General features: G+C 35.2%; 1 protein-coding gene across 6 annotated transcripts; it reads right to left on the bottom strand.

Moving 5' to 3' along the window:
• Positions 1–5,171: 5,171 nt before the first annotated feature.
• Positions 5,172–17,389, bottom strand: LOC113504112 (protein angel). Of its 6 annotated transcripts, XM_026886235.1 has the most exons (11): positions 17,200–17,287; positions 15,465–15,949; positions 15,212–15,354; positions 14,693–14,850; positions 14,324–14,488; positions 11,412–11,623; positions 10,917–11,006; positions 9,754–9,874; positions 9,124–9,329; positions 8,152–8,339; positions 5,172–5,581 (listed from the first exon to the last, which is right to left on the bottom strand). In XM_026886235.1, exons 2-10 carry the CDS (start codon positions 15,770–15,772, stop codon positions 8,186–8,188), a joined length of 1,557 nt encoding a protein of 518 aa, XP_026742036.1. In that variant the 5' UTR covers positions 15,773–15,949; positions 17,200–17,287; the 3' UTR covers positions 5,172–5,581; positions 8,152–8,185. The 6 variants fall into 6 exon arrangements, with proteins under 6 accessions (XP_026742036.1, XP_026742035.1, XP_026742033.1 ...); XM_026886234.1 differs by lacking the exons at positions 5,172–5,581; positions 17,200–17,287 and adding an exon at positions 17,298–17,389 and having other exon boundaries at positions 6,245–8,339; positions 15,465–15,743; XM_026886232.1 differs by lacking the exons at positions 5,172–5,581; positions 17,200–17,287 and adding an exon at positions 17,298–17,357 and having other exon boundaries at positions 6,245–8,339.
• Positions 17,390–17,395: the final 6 nt, after the last annotated feature.

Below are 17,395 nucleotides of genomic sequence, written 5' to 3'. Positions count from 1 at the left end.
TTTACCAATTAAAAAAAAACGAAATGATTACCAAAAACTTGTGATGCGCAAAACTCACAACATCACATCGTACACATAAATAACATACTAGTCTAGCAAGTTATAGAATCGGATGAGAAATATAAAGAATACTATTGCATTGTTATCTAAACGACTTGTGTATATTTATGTCCTCTATTGGGATAGTAATTTGAAATTTTAAAACCAATGGTGCAATGTCAAGTGCTTGTATTAGGAATGTCGAAGACATCGCTGGATAGTTCATTGAAGTTCGTTATTTTATGGAACTTCTGTCCGGTACTATAGAGTCTTCATATTCGTGATCATGAGTCAGTTTCGGAGTTCATCAAATCGTACGAGCAAAAAATATTTGATATACAATGTGACGAGCGATTCCATACATAGTCCTGTTCAGTAGACATTATTAGTTTAATATTCACTAAGTTATTTTTATCTAGAGATAGCAAAGTAATGAATGTAAACATCGATGTTGTGATGCTATCGTGGAACTAAAGACTTGAGAATTACGCTGCTGACGGTGTTCGTAGACCGAGATGTAGAATACTCACTTTAAATTGTACGGGGTTTTTACCTAAAATAAAGGGGACAGCACAAATGTGGCCTGATACACTACAGCCACGCATCTAAGTAAAGGAACAAGTTCTGGTTATATTTGTGTAGTGCTGTCTGAAGGAGATTTGATAACGTAACATACCGAGTATTTTGGTGACCTCTCTCGGCGCCCTGTGCTCGTAGGCGTCGCGGCACGCGCGCGGCTTTCGGGAGACTCCACGGTACGTCAGCACGTCGAGGTTTTGTTTGACATCATCCATCAGCTGGAATACATACACTGTAAATTGAACACGTCATTATTTGTTTTGGATCACTAACGCCTCATGGTGTAAATATTTCAAGGCACTACGGCCAGTGATCGTTTTTATTTAAATGTGGTGGTTGGTAACTGCGTCTGGCATGCGAAGCGAAGGCTCATATGATTAGATAATACGGATAAATTGTAATTTAACGCTTAAATGGAGCCAACATCTGTATTACTCAGAAATGCTCACAAAGCAGCCATCTTTTTATCGATGGATAGATATACATATTATTATAATGAAACGGAGCAAAGTTTCTGAATGATACGGAAGTAATGAATATTTCTGATAACATTTGTGGGAGGCTCGTTTGGACTATAGACCTTATTGTTTCTTTGGGATGTATTAGCGTGTACCTGCATCTCGATACACGCCTGAGCTGCAGCAGTTGGTGTTTTAGGAGATCCTTTTTTAACTGCTTGAATCCTGATGCGCTTTTATCGAAGTCGTTCGCATAATACAAAGTTGAAGGCACTGGCCATCTGTGACTCCTTTTATAACAAGACTTCAATAAAAAACGTCTGCACTTATACCTCTAATAAATGTTTATAACTGTACCTTGTCTGTTTGATTGTATAACTAACCATTACTCAGACCCCGCATAATGTATCAAATGAGACCCAGACAAAGGTAGAAGGTTGATAAAATGTGAACATCCTCTCGAGACTGGGGATCGGTAAGGTCTACGTGTCCAAACACCTGACCATAAATATAAATTGCTTAAACACCTGTTTCGATAAATTCCATGGTATGTCTGGAGCTTTTTCCAATTTTTATACTTAAGTTGTAACGTAACAGTGCTAAGCTGTACTGTAATGAATGATTTTCTTTTTCGTATAAGTTGTGAATCGAAATTGTATAAATGACTAAATAAAACGAACATTGTTGTTTTATTTCGAAAACCTTGCTCTCAAGCGAATGAATAATGTGTGCTAAGCTATCACGATCAGTTTAAAAACTATTGTCCCGCTGTGCTCACTTCATTTACCAAAACTTATAACAAAATCAGACCAGGAAGCTCAGGGCTGTCACAAGTACTGTACATTCAAGTAAATGACGATACCTAACAGTCTCGCTGGACTTAACAGTAATTAATTTTATTTTATTATCACAGTCAAGGTGACGGCCATTGAGACAGTAACTACAGACTTTGAGGTCATAATTATTACATACATACACTAAACTCACACACTCATATATATATACATATATATAATAAAATAATGTTTTTTCTTGCATAAAATTTTACTAAGGAAAGTCCAGAAGTTAGTCAATACATATTAACCTTACATACCCTATAGAGGACATACAACGTCAGCTAAGCGATTGTTAGATTCATATATGAATACCGGAGAATATTCTTATCCCTAAATACAGTTGGTACTTAAAGATTACATAAAAGATAGCAAGTTCGATCCCTGTTTGAAGTATTGTTTAAGCATAGCAAAGAGTTTAGAATGTAATACAATTTACTTTTTTTTGAACGTTTGCTATAACTTTTCGACTTGCGAAAGATAGTCCCTTTATTATATAGAAACACCTAATAATATATTCTTCAACACATAAAGTATGAAGCAGTTTCCTCCAGAGTCCTCGTGTCCTGGGACACTCGAATTCAAACATAAAATTGCCGAATTCATGCATCAAAAAAATATTAACGATATAAAGATCTCATGATATAACGATGGTCACAATCACGTCCAATTATGGAATTATGTATGATCAATATTTTAATTGGTCATTATTTTCAAGATTTAGGACGTTTTTTTTAAGGAGCGAGACATTAATTAGAGATAAGACTGGAAGCCTACCTCAACATAATTGGGATTGCAGATATCAATTAATGATTGATTTGCCACAGACTCGGTATTTAACGCACGTACCGCGCAAATCAACTTTATGCACGACCGTCGTTCTGAAGGGCTAATATATTAATGTGATCCATCCAGAGAATTACCCAAAAAATAATATCGGTCAAGCCGTTTTCGAAGGATTCAGTGACTTACAGTAGAAATAAATTAATGAATAAAGATTTGTAACAGAAACCGAACTATGTCAAATTACATTCATGTGAGTCGTACATCATTTCATGTCCTCTACATATGTGACCCATTATTCTCAGTTACATGCGTCAAATACAGCATGTGCCTGTTATAAAACGACAATATGTTGACATAATTTTAAGATATAGGTTGTCTAGAATTTTTTTAACAATGCAACGCGTTCAATATTTCGACTCCTTGACATTTTTTGTTATTTCGTGTAAGAATGAATGCGATTAACCTATGTCGTTCTGATGTCTGTCTTAATAAATAAATAAACAGTAGACTTTTAAGGATTGCCTCAGCAATTTAATCCAAGAATCATCATCAGCCTATCCTTTTCCTAACTATGTTTGGGTCGGAGTCCAGTCTAAACGGATCAGCATTGTGTTTAACAAGGAGCGACTACCTATCTGACCTCCTCAACCCAGTAACCTGGGCAACACGATACCCCTTAGTTAGATTGGTTGTCGGACTTTCAAGCTTCTGACTACCTGCACCTGTAACTGAAGCATAGCCACAAGCTCCTAGAAATTCAATCAAAGAAATGAAAAAAAAAAACTTTCGATTAATATCCAAGCTATTGCTTTGTAAAATCAGGGGTTTGTACGACGTTACACATTAGAATAGTCGGGATAAAATTCATCATGAACACGAAATAATTTTCTCGTGTAAGTTTTACTGTATTACTACTTTAGCATTAAAATGATACTGAACACATTTTTTTCATCCGTCATTACTACCTTTCATCTTTCAGATCTCATTTACTTACCTGTAACCCACGTCATCCCTCCCATCTTTGAAAAGGATCTAAGGTCACAGCTCTCACGGAGCAGGATTCACACTCAAACCAAAAGCTGTCTGACGAGCAGAAGTCCAGTAAGAAGATGGGATAATCAGGTAAGGGCAGAGGTAAGCACTAGAAGTTGTAGTTATGTTAGTACAATAACATTCTGTACAGAAATAGGTCGCATCCGTCCAATCTTGCAATCTAGAACCGACGTCCATCCGGTGTTCACAACGCTGATAATACAATTGCAGTCTTTGTCGTGATTGGCAACATCCTACTTATAACGTGGGTGAGTTATTGCCTATTAACCTACTGTATACACCCGAGTGTCATTGAATTACATACATATATGTAGAGTCGGTACTTCATGTATGTATATGAATGGCTTTATAGTTTTGTCCAAGAGACACGTATGAGCAGACTGTTAGAGTTAATTCTTTATTTCGGAAAGTTTTTCGTTGAGTGGAAGGGGGAATTAGACTTCTACACTCTATAACCCACCCATATCCCACTTTTCATGTACCGGGTAAGGTAACTCTTTCGGACAGCCCTTTTCCATTTCGGGCCCCCATTAGGGCTATCCGAAACGGATACCTGGTAGTGGGGATCACTAGGGTTACTGACTTCTCTTTGGGGCGAATGGAAACGTCAAGTCATAACGTGACTCCCGGCGCCCTGAGCGTCTACCATCGCGGCTTAGTCGCGAAGCTCTTCGCCTGCGTGTTCAGCCGCCTGCTTTTGCTGCCTGTTATCATTTTCTTTTCCCTCCTGTTTTACTCCCTCTCGTAACGGACCATAGATAGTCCGAGCCAGACGCGAGACGTCACGCTATGAGGACAGAGCGGTGCTCCGCCCATCCGGGCCATCAGGGCTGATGAAACATATCTAAAAGTAACCCGCTAGTCCATCGGTTAACTGGAACTCGGATTGGCGCAGAAAGAGATCCTGATCGAGACCTTATCGTCTTTCGCGTCACCAACGATTTTTCCAAATTTCTCGTTTTTTTTCTTTCATAAGAACCAAGGACTGCCGTGACTAAGGGAGATAGGGATTTAATTTTTACACAATATAGACAGTCGGATACCTCTACGTCTCGATGCTGTCCCCTACGAATGGGCAACCGGTCATCCGTACTTACCCGGAAACCATGTATATCAACATTTACCAGGAACGCGTTGCTCATTCGATTTAAAGTAAAATTCGATTATACATGTGATTATATATTTTGGAAAATACAAATGGAATTATTAGCAATTAAAAATTAAATTAAATTATTACAATAAAAGCTGTATTATAAAATAACTATTTATTAATCAATCACATTAGAAATCTACAAAATAAAACATGCATAATAAATAATATATTATTACACATTAAATAACAACAAATACAAAGGAGTTCGACGAAGCGAAAGATTGTATTGTTTTATAATTAGTGATCTTATATAGAATATTATAATAAAAATATAAATCTGATCTTCTGTCAGTTCGTCACCTCTGCTATAAGATGAAAGAATTCAAGTCACATTTATCTGCTATTATAAATAATAACCATATCCTTTTTAGATATTGATGTCTCTTGTGTTAATCATATCTTTAATATATACATCCTGTTAGATATGACATACCTTACAAGTTGTTGATATTGAAGATTTATTTTCCTATGTCTGTTCATGAGTGTTGAATATGATTTGTCAGGAATTATTACTAGATTAGTCTCCTTTTATACCATTTCTTCAATTACTTCCACCCTCTTACGCCATTCTCTGAGTAATTTGCAGTGTAGCTGTAGTATTCGCGATGGTCCAAGAAGCCCACAGAATTGAATCAGTGACTTAGTCTGATTAGCAACAGCGACTCCAAGAAACGCCATATCTGTAAGGAGGAGTTATGTTGGAGGTAGTTATTCAATTACTAAAGAGCGTAACAGTAGAACTGGTAGCCTTCATAGCACTCCTTTTTGTTAAATAAAAGAAAGAAGTGTTCTAAAACCGAGATCAAAAGTCTTTACTTCAAATAGGCCGTTTTTCAAGCACTTTTAAAAGGTTATGGTAGTGACTTTAGTTGCACTAGCTAACTAGTTGGTAACTGTTTACTACTACAATATAGGTACTACTACAGCCTAGATGACATAATCTATACTTCAGATACTTCTATACTAATATATAAAGTTGAAGAGTTTGTTTGTTTGAACGCGCTAGTCTCAGGAACTACTGGTCCAAATTGAAAAATTCTTTTTGTGTTGAATAGACCATTCATCGAGGAAGGCTTTAGGCTATAAACCATCACGCTGCGACTAATAGGAGCAAAGATAGGTACAATGGAAAATGTGAAAAAACAGGGCAGGTATAAATCATAACTTATATCTTCTACCCACGGGAACGAAGTCGCGGGCAACAGCTAGTAAAGAATAATGATTACTGACATAAATACATACCTACCCAAATAGTAACTTCCGATTTCGTGCACATTTATTTAATACGAAAATAAAAGTTTGTATAAGTCGGGATGAGGAAAATAATAATATAACAATAACAATTTAAAATTTATACGATTTATTTCCCCAAACTAAGTCCGAACATCATTTTGAAATACAGGCACAGCTTAAACATAAATAGGTAAATGTTTCACAGTTACAACCAAATTTAATTTGGATATTTCGAAACCATAAATTTTGAAAAACGTTTCGTTACAAAACCTTATTATGTACTTAGTCTTAGTATTAAATATTTTTGGTTACTAATTATTATAATTAAGAAGGAATATTACAACCTTGTCTACTTAAGTTCTTTTTGAACTGTATATTATTATTATTACTGCATATTGAATGTATTCGACGATTAAAAAATATTCGTTATGCATGAATCGAATACATAACTTACGAGTGGTACAGTCAGCAACAAAAAGTCTATGAACAAACCCAATTGACAAAGTGCCAGATTAATTAAGTGTCATTTTAAAATTGGTGTTAGTTTAGTTATAGTATTATATTGGTCTTATGGGCTTTAGGCGTCCAGTTATATATTGCAATCTGCCTTTATTAACTTTTTGTTGCTGTCTGTATTGTAGTATTCATCATTCCTACGTTAATAACCGGTCTTAATTGTAATTCTGTCTCTATCAGTTAAAAGTGGTAAGTGACAAACGGAACACCACTTAGTAAAATGTCGTTTGTTGATGCAGACGTTTAGATTAGATATTAAATATAAAAGTCATAAAAAATGTATATTATATGTAGATAAAATTTAAGTCTAATAGTTATATAGCGGTAGTGGAAGATAATTATATTACAAGTTTATGAGATAGTAAAATAAGTTAAAAAATTATTTAATTAAAGGTGAAGGCAGGCTTGGGTCGCGTCGCAGTTGTCGCATACGATTTCTTTATAGTAATATGTAGGTTTATATCAGTTCGTTCACCAACTAACGCTGTAACGCCAAATTGCGGCCAGGTCTGCTTTCACCTATAGTTATAATCGACTTCAAAAAATATCAATGTTTAAAAATGAATTCTCCTGAGCATATCAATAATTGGTGTTTCTTAGGTCCTAGTACCGAAGCATGGTAGATATGATCGTTCAAATTTTTTTACGCATTAATTTTACATCCATTACAATGCCACTACCTTTACACATTATATATTAATATTATGAATTATTATATATTCAGAAAAATGTTATTAAGTCATTTTGTATTTGTATATTACTAGCTTTTTTGGCGGCTTCGCCCACTTCGTTATATATTAATGCAAAAATCAGCCCTGTCCAATCTCTCGTAATTTGTTTTCTGTTTGTGACTGTAGTGATGGCGTAACACAAAAACTTTCACACTTGTGATAATAATATGTATTTGTACACATAAAAAAGTAAAATGTAAGTTAAAAAAAATCAAATCAACAAAATATAATATAGTTACATTTTTAATGTTTTGCGGTCATACCTTCAAAATTTCTTATCAGAACGTCACATTTACGCTAGCTGAACGGAGGTTTCACCTGCGTTCTTTCCGATTTATGCAAAAGCATTTTTTATTCAAGCCCTCAAAAGTTATCTACCAAACAAACTGTTCAGCTTTATGTTACTGAGGTTAAACATCTTTTTTTTAATATAATGGCATACAATGAACAGGATGAGGCCTTTAATTACCACTCGGTGTTTCTAACTATAATGGTGATGATTCTAAATGACCGCCAACGATATGGCGTACCAAACTAAGGCGAAGAGCTAGCATAAGCACATTATTACGTGACAATGATAAAAAATCGACGATCTCTATTATAAGCTGGGCTAGTGTGAAAGCTTGAAATAACATCTATTCCCTGTAACAATTTATGTATTAATTTTACCTTATCGTGAAGTTACGTAAGTAAAATTTTAACTTCAATAAACTACAGATACCAGCGTAGTGTAATAGAGGTCGTGGACTGGATATTATTAAACATTGTACCAGGTTTAGGTTTGAATGTCATCGTCTTGTTGATTTATAGGGTGGACTTGAAAATGTTGAGCTCGAAGAGTGCGGCGAGCGCGAGGTGGTCGGAGCCGTACACGTGGTTGGGGAGGCGACCCAGCACGTCGCACTCCTTGGTGGACGGCAAGCGAAGACGTTCTACCAACCGCAACGTATTGCAGTAACTGTAATAAACAAATTGAAAAATAAACGTATTGTACACTTAGGAACGAAACTCCATGAACACTGTCATGGTTTAGCGGTATAACGAAATGCAATAATTTGGTTTCGGAGATCTGAAATAATGTATCATTAACACTGGTATTGTACAAATCTTCGAACTTCGCTCATAATTTTCGTCAATCACGCTATCAGAAACAGACTTTATTAAAAAAAGAAATGATAATAACGTAATAAATTTATCGGTATTATTATTGTTTTTTATTACCCAAAGAAATGTAGTGAACTTGTTTAATTACCTAACAATATTATGGTCAATGGGTGCATGCTTAACGTTGACGAGTTTGATTTGACAAGAATTAAAAGGCTTGCGTGTTTTTGATCACAAAAATATACATTCATTAGGTAAATGTAGATATAATACATTTTAGATTGACATTTCAATATACTTCGACTCTAATGTAGTATAAATTGGCCCTTGCACCAGTTTTGGTATTTCTGGTCCAAAAGTATTAAGTAAACGGCTAAACTTTGTTATGTACTGAGTAACATGACATTGTATCGTAACGCAAACCGGTTGCTTCTGGCTCTTATAAAAACCTTACTGATTACGAAATAATGATGACATTTTGCTTCTGTCAGATCTATTTATTTCTTGTGTACTCAAATCACAACTATATTTCCTTAATCACAAGACTTAAAAGTAACAATAGAGAATTGATATAAAAACCACTTGGCTTTTTCTAGATTTCTTAGAAACGGATAGAGTATGGGAACAAATATGCATACCTGAAATAGATATAGTCAACGGTGACCCAGTAGTCTTGGAAGGTAGTGGCCGTGTAGTCTCCGTCTCTGTACGTCTGGTAGACGGAGGCGAGATTGAGCGAGTGCCCGATGATGCCGCTGTTGAACATGCCGCTGAACTGGTCCGTGCTGGCCGCCGCCTGGCCGCAAGCGATGTGGCCATCCACGCAGTACTCAGAGTTGAATATCTAGACAAATAAAGAGACAAATTTGGATCAGCAAAAGATAATGATGTAATGAGCAGATTATTTCTTAGAACCTACGGAAAATCGGAATAGTTTAATGTCTGGTTCAGTTTTAGGAGGACACCCTGGCTCAACATAACTATCAGCTTAGATATGGGTGTGCTAGTTTGCAATATATTATTAAAGTAGTTGCAGCAATGAGACAAATAGCTATTTTTATTGCTTTTATGGCACAACCAAAAGCCAAACACGATTAAACAATCGTTCGAAAAAGTCCTCGTAAAATAAGTAAATATTAATGAAATGAAGTTGAATCTCAACATTTCAAAAGAGAGAAAATCATTGCGTCATAGCATAGACTTGGACATTTCTACATATATTATGTTTTAATATATGATGTACCATTAAATGATATAATATTGCATACCTTTATGTTAGTGTAGTCAGTCTGACGTCCCTCCTGCCTGTTCAGTATAACTGACAGGTGTTGGCAATTGTCCGTCACGCCTATCCGCCGCCAGTCGGAGCTGTCCCGGAATGGACTTGCACTGGAAATAAGTTTTATAATTGTACTTCTTAAAAGACACCTAGATTGTTTAGATTTTTTAAGAACACTAAACAGATGCGAGTATAGACGTAGCTTAAACGCTGCAGTTTCGAATTTTGTATTAATATGTCAGAAATTACATTTAAATTCTACTTATTTTACTTAAAAACACTCATTACTATTCCCTAGAACTAAAGGCATAACTGTAAGACTAAATAGGAAAACGCGCCATGAACAGAGGACAGACCTTATATTTTTTTTTACTTTTTTAGTAGTTCTCGCGTACCCAGTACGTGTTTCCAAACATCCAAATCACATGCACAAACACATCACATACTTGTCCTACAAGTGGCTCAAACCCGACAAAAGCCTACAGTGGGTTTGGCGTGGTGACCTCTACCACTCAGGTATCATATCAGTATTTGACCATACATACTGGATTCTACAACTGACTCCAACATATGGTTTTACCAAATCTGGCATACTAGTTCATTACTACAATACACGACTAATAAGTCTTTACGAACATAGAAATATTAAAGGTAACCCAGTTTTATCGAAGTTTATTGGCTTAATTGAAACATTCGTATTCCAAGTTTGGTTTGATATTATGTAAGATTTGTGATTGGTAATCGGAAAACCATATTACTACCACAAATGTCATAATACCAATACCATCTATAGTTTCAATACACTTATGTCACCTATTTGTGTAACACTGTTTGTATTCCCTATTTGGTTCCAGTATATGGCAAGACACTCTTAAGAATAAACTCACGATCTCGGCATATACCTATTTTTGTGGCTATATGCGTATCAGATAGTTTGTGAATTGTGGCTTTTCGTTATTGTATTGCCAATGGTGTGTATTATATACTCGTCTTCTTTATACGTTTTGAATTATTACTTGGAAATAAACATTAAAGCGTAATACAAGAAATGATTATTTCGTGTGATCAGCTGACATACTATCGGAGGCATGAATGAAGGGCACTCTTGACCTTTGGACTCGAAACCTTAAAAGTACTGCAAAGTCGACTTACCTGACATTGCCTCTATCTAATAGCTTAATAACAGCACTGTCGGGGGTTGAGTTGAAGTCTCCGGTCAGTATTATTGGCACATGGCCAGATCTAAAAACAAATAAACAATATATGTAGAATTACATTGAATACAACAAATTGAATAATTACTAATTTTTTTTGTGTGAATAGACATCTTTTTTCAAGTTCTTTTTAGTAATTTGTAATCAATTGAAATGAAAATATGAAGTTATAGAAACAATGAAAAAATAACGATTCTATATAACAATATCCATGGCATTTCTGTGATTAATAGAAATCAATTGAACTCTTTTATCGAGGAAGGTTTGACAAACATTCAAGCAATAAGACAACTAAACTTAGAAAAAGAGTCCGCCCGACACACACTTGTCCTAAGCGGGGATCGAAACCGCGGCAACTCGCACTTATTTCGCCTGACGATAATGATCTTGAATTTTCATCTATTTTATTTTAATGTATATTTTCTCTACTTACTCTCTTCCATTATCATAATAAGCAAAGCGATCGATCTCGGCAAGGAAGACTTGCATCTGTGCGAGCCTGACATCTGTCCTCTTCGGGTTGTACAACAGATGGGTAGTAGCCACCACCATCGGACAGCCTGGCAGACCGCGCGGCGTCAGCTTTACCATTATACCTATGTTATCACGATTCAATATCGGCAACTCTGGCTGGAAGAATTCCACCTGAAAGTTAGACGGAGCAAGTCATTTATTGTGATACAAAAATATATCTTTATTAACTAGTAACACGTTCGCATTCTAAAGCATTGAATTAAATTGTCAAAAACTGCCATTTCTTGCAATAAAACAGAAAAAAAAGAAATCATTTATAGTTTTAGCATTGCTTTAAAGTGACGGTCGCATAACAATATCGGCACAACTAAAGAACACAGTTTCAACAACATTTCAACATTTAGATCGTAAAATTTCACTATTTTGATTTTAAGATTCTGATTAGAAATTCCGATACTACATATAAAACGACCGTTTTGATATGTTGCATAGCTAATAGGTTTTGTTTACATAACATAACTAATCAACGAATAACATCATCAATCTATTAAAGTATAATGTACTTTATAAAATCGCAATAGAGACATAACAATAATATTGCGTAGAGTATTATAAGGCAGCTGAATCTCGCATGGCATCTGTTGATAACGTAACTGTTTGTTTTATAAAACATCGACGGTTTAGAAAACATTTTGACGTCAATAATTAAATCGCTCGCAATAGAAAACGAGAAAACTTTCCTATTCCTAATGCTATAACAAATAAGACGACGCGTTAGTTGTCTGATGGATGAACGGTGCAGTGGTAAGCCGGCAGTAAACAGCTGGTTCGAACTCAGCGCAGTATACAATTTATACGAAACTTCTTCTACATTTCGTATGGTTGATGTACAATCTACATGATATACTATGAGTTCGATTTTACAAAACGTAAGCCTTTGACAAGCTTATTGACGCACCCTTGAATAATTCTCAGGTGTGCTGATTTTAACCCGATGTTTTCCTTTAACTTCTATAGCAAATGATCAATGATCGATTTGTGAATTCTATATGATATTGATGCGACAAACATTAGAAACAAACACATTTGACTCGGCAGTACTCATATAACTAGATAATCAATTCTGTATTAAGGAAAACGTCACACAAAATACTTTTTTCCTGACGAATATTTTAAATTATTACAGGAAATCCTTCTATTTACTATCCCCAATTCCCTACTAATATTATAAATTGGAAAGTAACTCTGTTTGTCTGTCTGGCTGTTACGCTTTCACGTCTAAACCACTGAACTGATTTTAATGAAATTTGGTACGGAGATAGAGTTGACCTTAAGAAAGAACATAGGATAGTTTTTATCCGGGACTTTTGAAGATTTCTCTTGGAAACGCGATATAACCGACCTCGACGCGAGCGAAGCCGCGGGCGAAAAGCTAGTTGAACATAAAGCAGTGTGTTATAACTCAGACAATTGAATGTCGGGAATGTATAAAGAGATTGTGCCTATACCTACGTAGGCAAAGTACTATTAGATTGTTGTAATTTGTAATACTTCGTAGTAACAGTGCTATATCTTTAGTATCACTTTCCGGGTAGTGACAAGCGGTGAATACACATTCATTACTTTGTAACACTTGTAAAAGATGAGTAAACAATACGTTATAAAGAACAATTTACAGTTAGATAATAATAATACGTATGAGTTCATATTTCATCGATATTACTTGTGGGTTTCTGATATAAAATCAGCATTAGTAATTTCATATTTGTTTCACTACAGGAATGTATTAATACTCGTAGGTAAGACGTAAAATACATTGAATAGGTAGGTCGTATTCTTGTTTTTTTATTAAATATGTTATGTTCAAAACGTAACAAAACGTGTTTTATATCCCTGCTATACGCATACATACCTATAAAACAAAGCATAGCAAATTAATCACGAATACTCTCGCAGACGACATTTCAGATTTTTTTATTATCCGGCGGCATTTTTTTCCTAATACCAATCTTCTTGGAATACTTCTTAATACCATGCCACTTTCTTAGGGACCGTTTGTCCATGTAAGACGATCTTATAAAAGAAAATAAATCTTACTATTCGCATTGTTATAGTTACGTACCATAAAAAATTTACAACTTCAAATACCTTCCGATTTGTTTTATGACCAGAATCATTTTTTATAGATCTCTCGACAAATGCGATCACAATTTCATTTCTACAAATAAGCGTCTATTTCTTGAGAGTGTTTAAGATATACTTTTTAACTTATTCTACAAATATATTTGTTCGCAAGGTAGCCTAGTTGTGTCGCTAAGCGCATTTACTTATTGTACAATGTTCTACATCACACGATTATTAAATTACCATCGCAGGATTGAAAGTAAATGTTACTATAAGTACGCAATCGCTTGACATGATAAGTAAAACACAAAAATCATTACGCTGAGCAGGAATTCTTATACACGTCATGTATTCTTTTTTTTCTGGCTGTAGTCCAGTTTCCATAAATATGACGTTGTGTTTGACACTAGGCACGCCCATGACACCGAGTCATGTCTAGAAATCAGATAAGTACATACAACTTAAGAATAGAGAGATTAGATCAGCTGTTCGACAATGGTAAGGTTGTGCCAGCATTTGAAAGTGTAATGAGATTTTGAGATACCTATAGAATTTTCTTATTGTGTGTAACTGATAAGAGATGGGGAATTTCAGCAGCACATGATGAGGAAAATATTTCGAACAATGCTTTATATTTTCCTCTAAATATTTTCGCTCTAAACAATGGTACCCATTGTACAATACAAAAATAGAATCATTCGTATTGCGGCGCAGAATGTTTGATATAAAAGTAGAATATAAACTTACACTAATATGTTCCTTAAGATCAAATAAAGACTTCTTGAAGTAGATCGCACAGCCGTCTTGTCGATGGCCCGTTTTCTGTTTGAATATGCCGTAGTAGCCGATCTCCTCAAATTTGGAGTAAAAGCTTTGTAAGTGTGTTGCTTGTACTTCTTGGAAACATAGTATCTGAAACAATAAGTACGAGTGTTTAGTTACCGATCCACATAAGGTTTAAGGCAGAATGCGACTATTTCGCATTTAGGTTCTTAACCCACTAAAGTATGCCCGAAAACCCCTCTACTTCGTTTGTGGTCTGGCCTCTTTAATTAATCTAATCGAAAAACCCATACCCTGGATGGCCGAGGCCAGTGACGTCAAATGAAAACTTACATCAGGTGCTAAGCTGGTAATCTCGTCGTATAGGCGCGACGCCCTGACTTTCCATTTCAGGTCGTGCGACGAACAATCGGTGTACAAGTACGGGTGGCATTCTAGCAGATACTGCGCCAACAAGTTGTACGACAGCACTTTGAACTTGAATCCGGAACCTGTGGCAAAAATACATTTATAAATTCGCAAGTTTATATTCAATGTTCGTGACGATTTAAATCACAACATTTCTAACAGCGTTGACGACTCAGCTTTGCGACTAATGAAAAGTTATACCCGTGATTTACAAATCCTTTGTAATAAGCGCAAATAAGAATGATAGAAGAAAAGTTTACAAGAATCTTATAAATACCTTCAAAGTAAATATGAAATAGAGAGCAGAAATTACATTGTTATGAAATTATTGATATAACGAACATTACTAAACGCAAGTCACGTGAGTTCTAGAAAAGTATCTTAGTTATAGTAAAATACGTTGTAACAATTTTTCGTCATCAATAATGTCAACAATAATCTCACCTTGTCTTGGATCGAAGCCAGTTCCGACAGGTTCCCATACTCTAAAGTCCTGTGGTATAGGGCGAGGCGTGCGACCTTCGCCGGAAGACGCCGCCTCACCCGTTTGCCGCCGCCACTCCTCCAGCGGATCATGCTCTGTACTACTGACAAAGAATGAAACTGATGATTGGAGGTTTGGAAAAATGATTACACTAAAAGGCAACTATAGTCTTCCGCCAAATTAAATAGTTTCTGAAATCGGATAAATACTCACACTTCAAACTGTCCTCCATAACTGGCGTGGGTAAAGGTAGGTTGCAGAGGATCACTCATTGGCTTGTGTCTCTTACATTCGTTGGCATTCAAAGGTGGTATCTTAATTTTCAAACGTTTCTTGCCGTGGCTGTGTTGACGTAACTGAAGACTCAAATGGAATTGTGCTAGTAACGGTACGTCTGTACAACCCGTGCCACATGTCTTCCTTTTACAATTCAATTGTGAAAATCTCCTTACATGTGCCTTGCTAACCTTCTCACATGTAAACGCTAAATATCTGTAAAAACTGTTTGTCAATTTCAGCATAGCTTTCTACGAATATGTATTACATATATGAATCATATTTAAATTTTCAAAATAGCCTAGCTACATAAATGTTGACGTTTTGTACATGCATCACTAATATCCTTGTTATGCTATAGTTTTGCTTAATATATTTATTTATTGCTGACATGGAATTTGCTCTGTTGTTAGTTTTGCATCCTGAAACAAAATCATTATAAATTGATATATTTGTATCATAATATCAAATGTTCCCCCCAAAAAGAAATGCATGTCATAGGAGCAATTGTATGGAAAATTGCCCATGTTTTAGCAATGCTTTGACATGCGATGATTATTAATATGAAACAAACTCAAAGATAAATTAACTATGTTTTAGATTGGATATTGTGTGTTGTTTGATAGTATAATCAGTGAAGAATTGCTCTTAGGCAACCAGTATCTAATAAATCTAGTCAAACTGCTATGCAGGTGTTCCCTTTTATATACCGAAAGATTTACCACCAATCACTATGCTTGCTCACTGGCAAGGCAATTTGACAGTGGGGGTCGGGTGGTGGGGTTTGAATTGAATATGGTACTTGCTAGCATTAGGTTTGAACCCATAATCTCATGTATACCTGTCTGTTAAATCGATTTTAAATTATCTTAGTCTTAGATATTGACTAAGTATATTAAAGTGTAATGAATTTTTAATTTAGGGATTGGTGAAGGTTATCAAAGAATGAGCTCAGAGACGTCCATGGGAGAACCCTATGTCCAGCAGTGGACTGAGACAAGCTGATGATGATAATGAATTTCCAAACAAACTTTTATGTAAGACGAGATGAATATTTTAAATTGCTAATAGAACATGGTGAAAACTGAAACCTATTCAAATTCAAGCATCAAACTATGTAGTTAAACTTCTAGGAACTATTATAATTTTGGCAAAAATGCATGCATAGGTTTTCTCTCTTCTCTTTATCTATTTATAGCTATTCACGATACATCTAAATTAATGCAAATAGTTTTAGGATACCTTTAATGCATTACTTATTGTCTCAGTTTACTACAAACCTTGGACAATTCCTCTAGGTTCATCAATTGAATACTTTTCTGATAGATAACAATGATGCCCAATGTTACCACACAGACAAGCTATGCAATTTCATACCAAAGTTTTGAACAAGCAAGATAACAAAATTAAAAGAATAAAACTTGTAAAAACCAAGTTTTTCTAGAAGTTGGGTTGTTAGTTTCCAAAACATAATTAATTTATTATAAATCGGATTTTAAAATATTTTTGTCAATGATTTGTTTAAAGCAATAGCACATTTACGTATTATATAACTTTATTTGGTCGAATACAACACCAAAACAAATCGTTGAAAATGCGACAAAACATTGCAACAATGACAACATCGTTTAACCTAGTCAATATAATTTTAATGTGAACAAAATTAACTTACATGCATACAAACAAAACCATAGCGTATAGCGTTTAATGGCAAAGAGCAAAAACCATGACGGACATCTAAAATCTACTGTAAAAATCATTTTTACTGACCCATCGACCTTTCGTATCGTGTCTCTCATCTGTCATCACTGTTCACCACAGACTCCACAGAGTTCTCTTAATATTCACAGATAAAAAAGAAACAAAAC

The sequence above is a fragment of the Trichoplusia ni genome, chromosome 21 (assembly GCF_003590095.1).
Source record: "Trichoplusia ni isolate ovarian cell line Hi5 chromosome 21, tn1, whole genome shotgun sequence".
Classification (NCBI taxonomy): Eukaryota; Metazoa; Arthropoda; class Insecta; order Lepidoptera; family Noctuidae; genus Trichoplusia; species Trichoplusia ni.
This window is presented reverse-complemented; position numbering and strand designations above follow the sequence as displayed.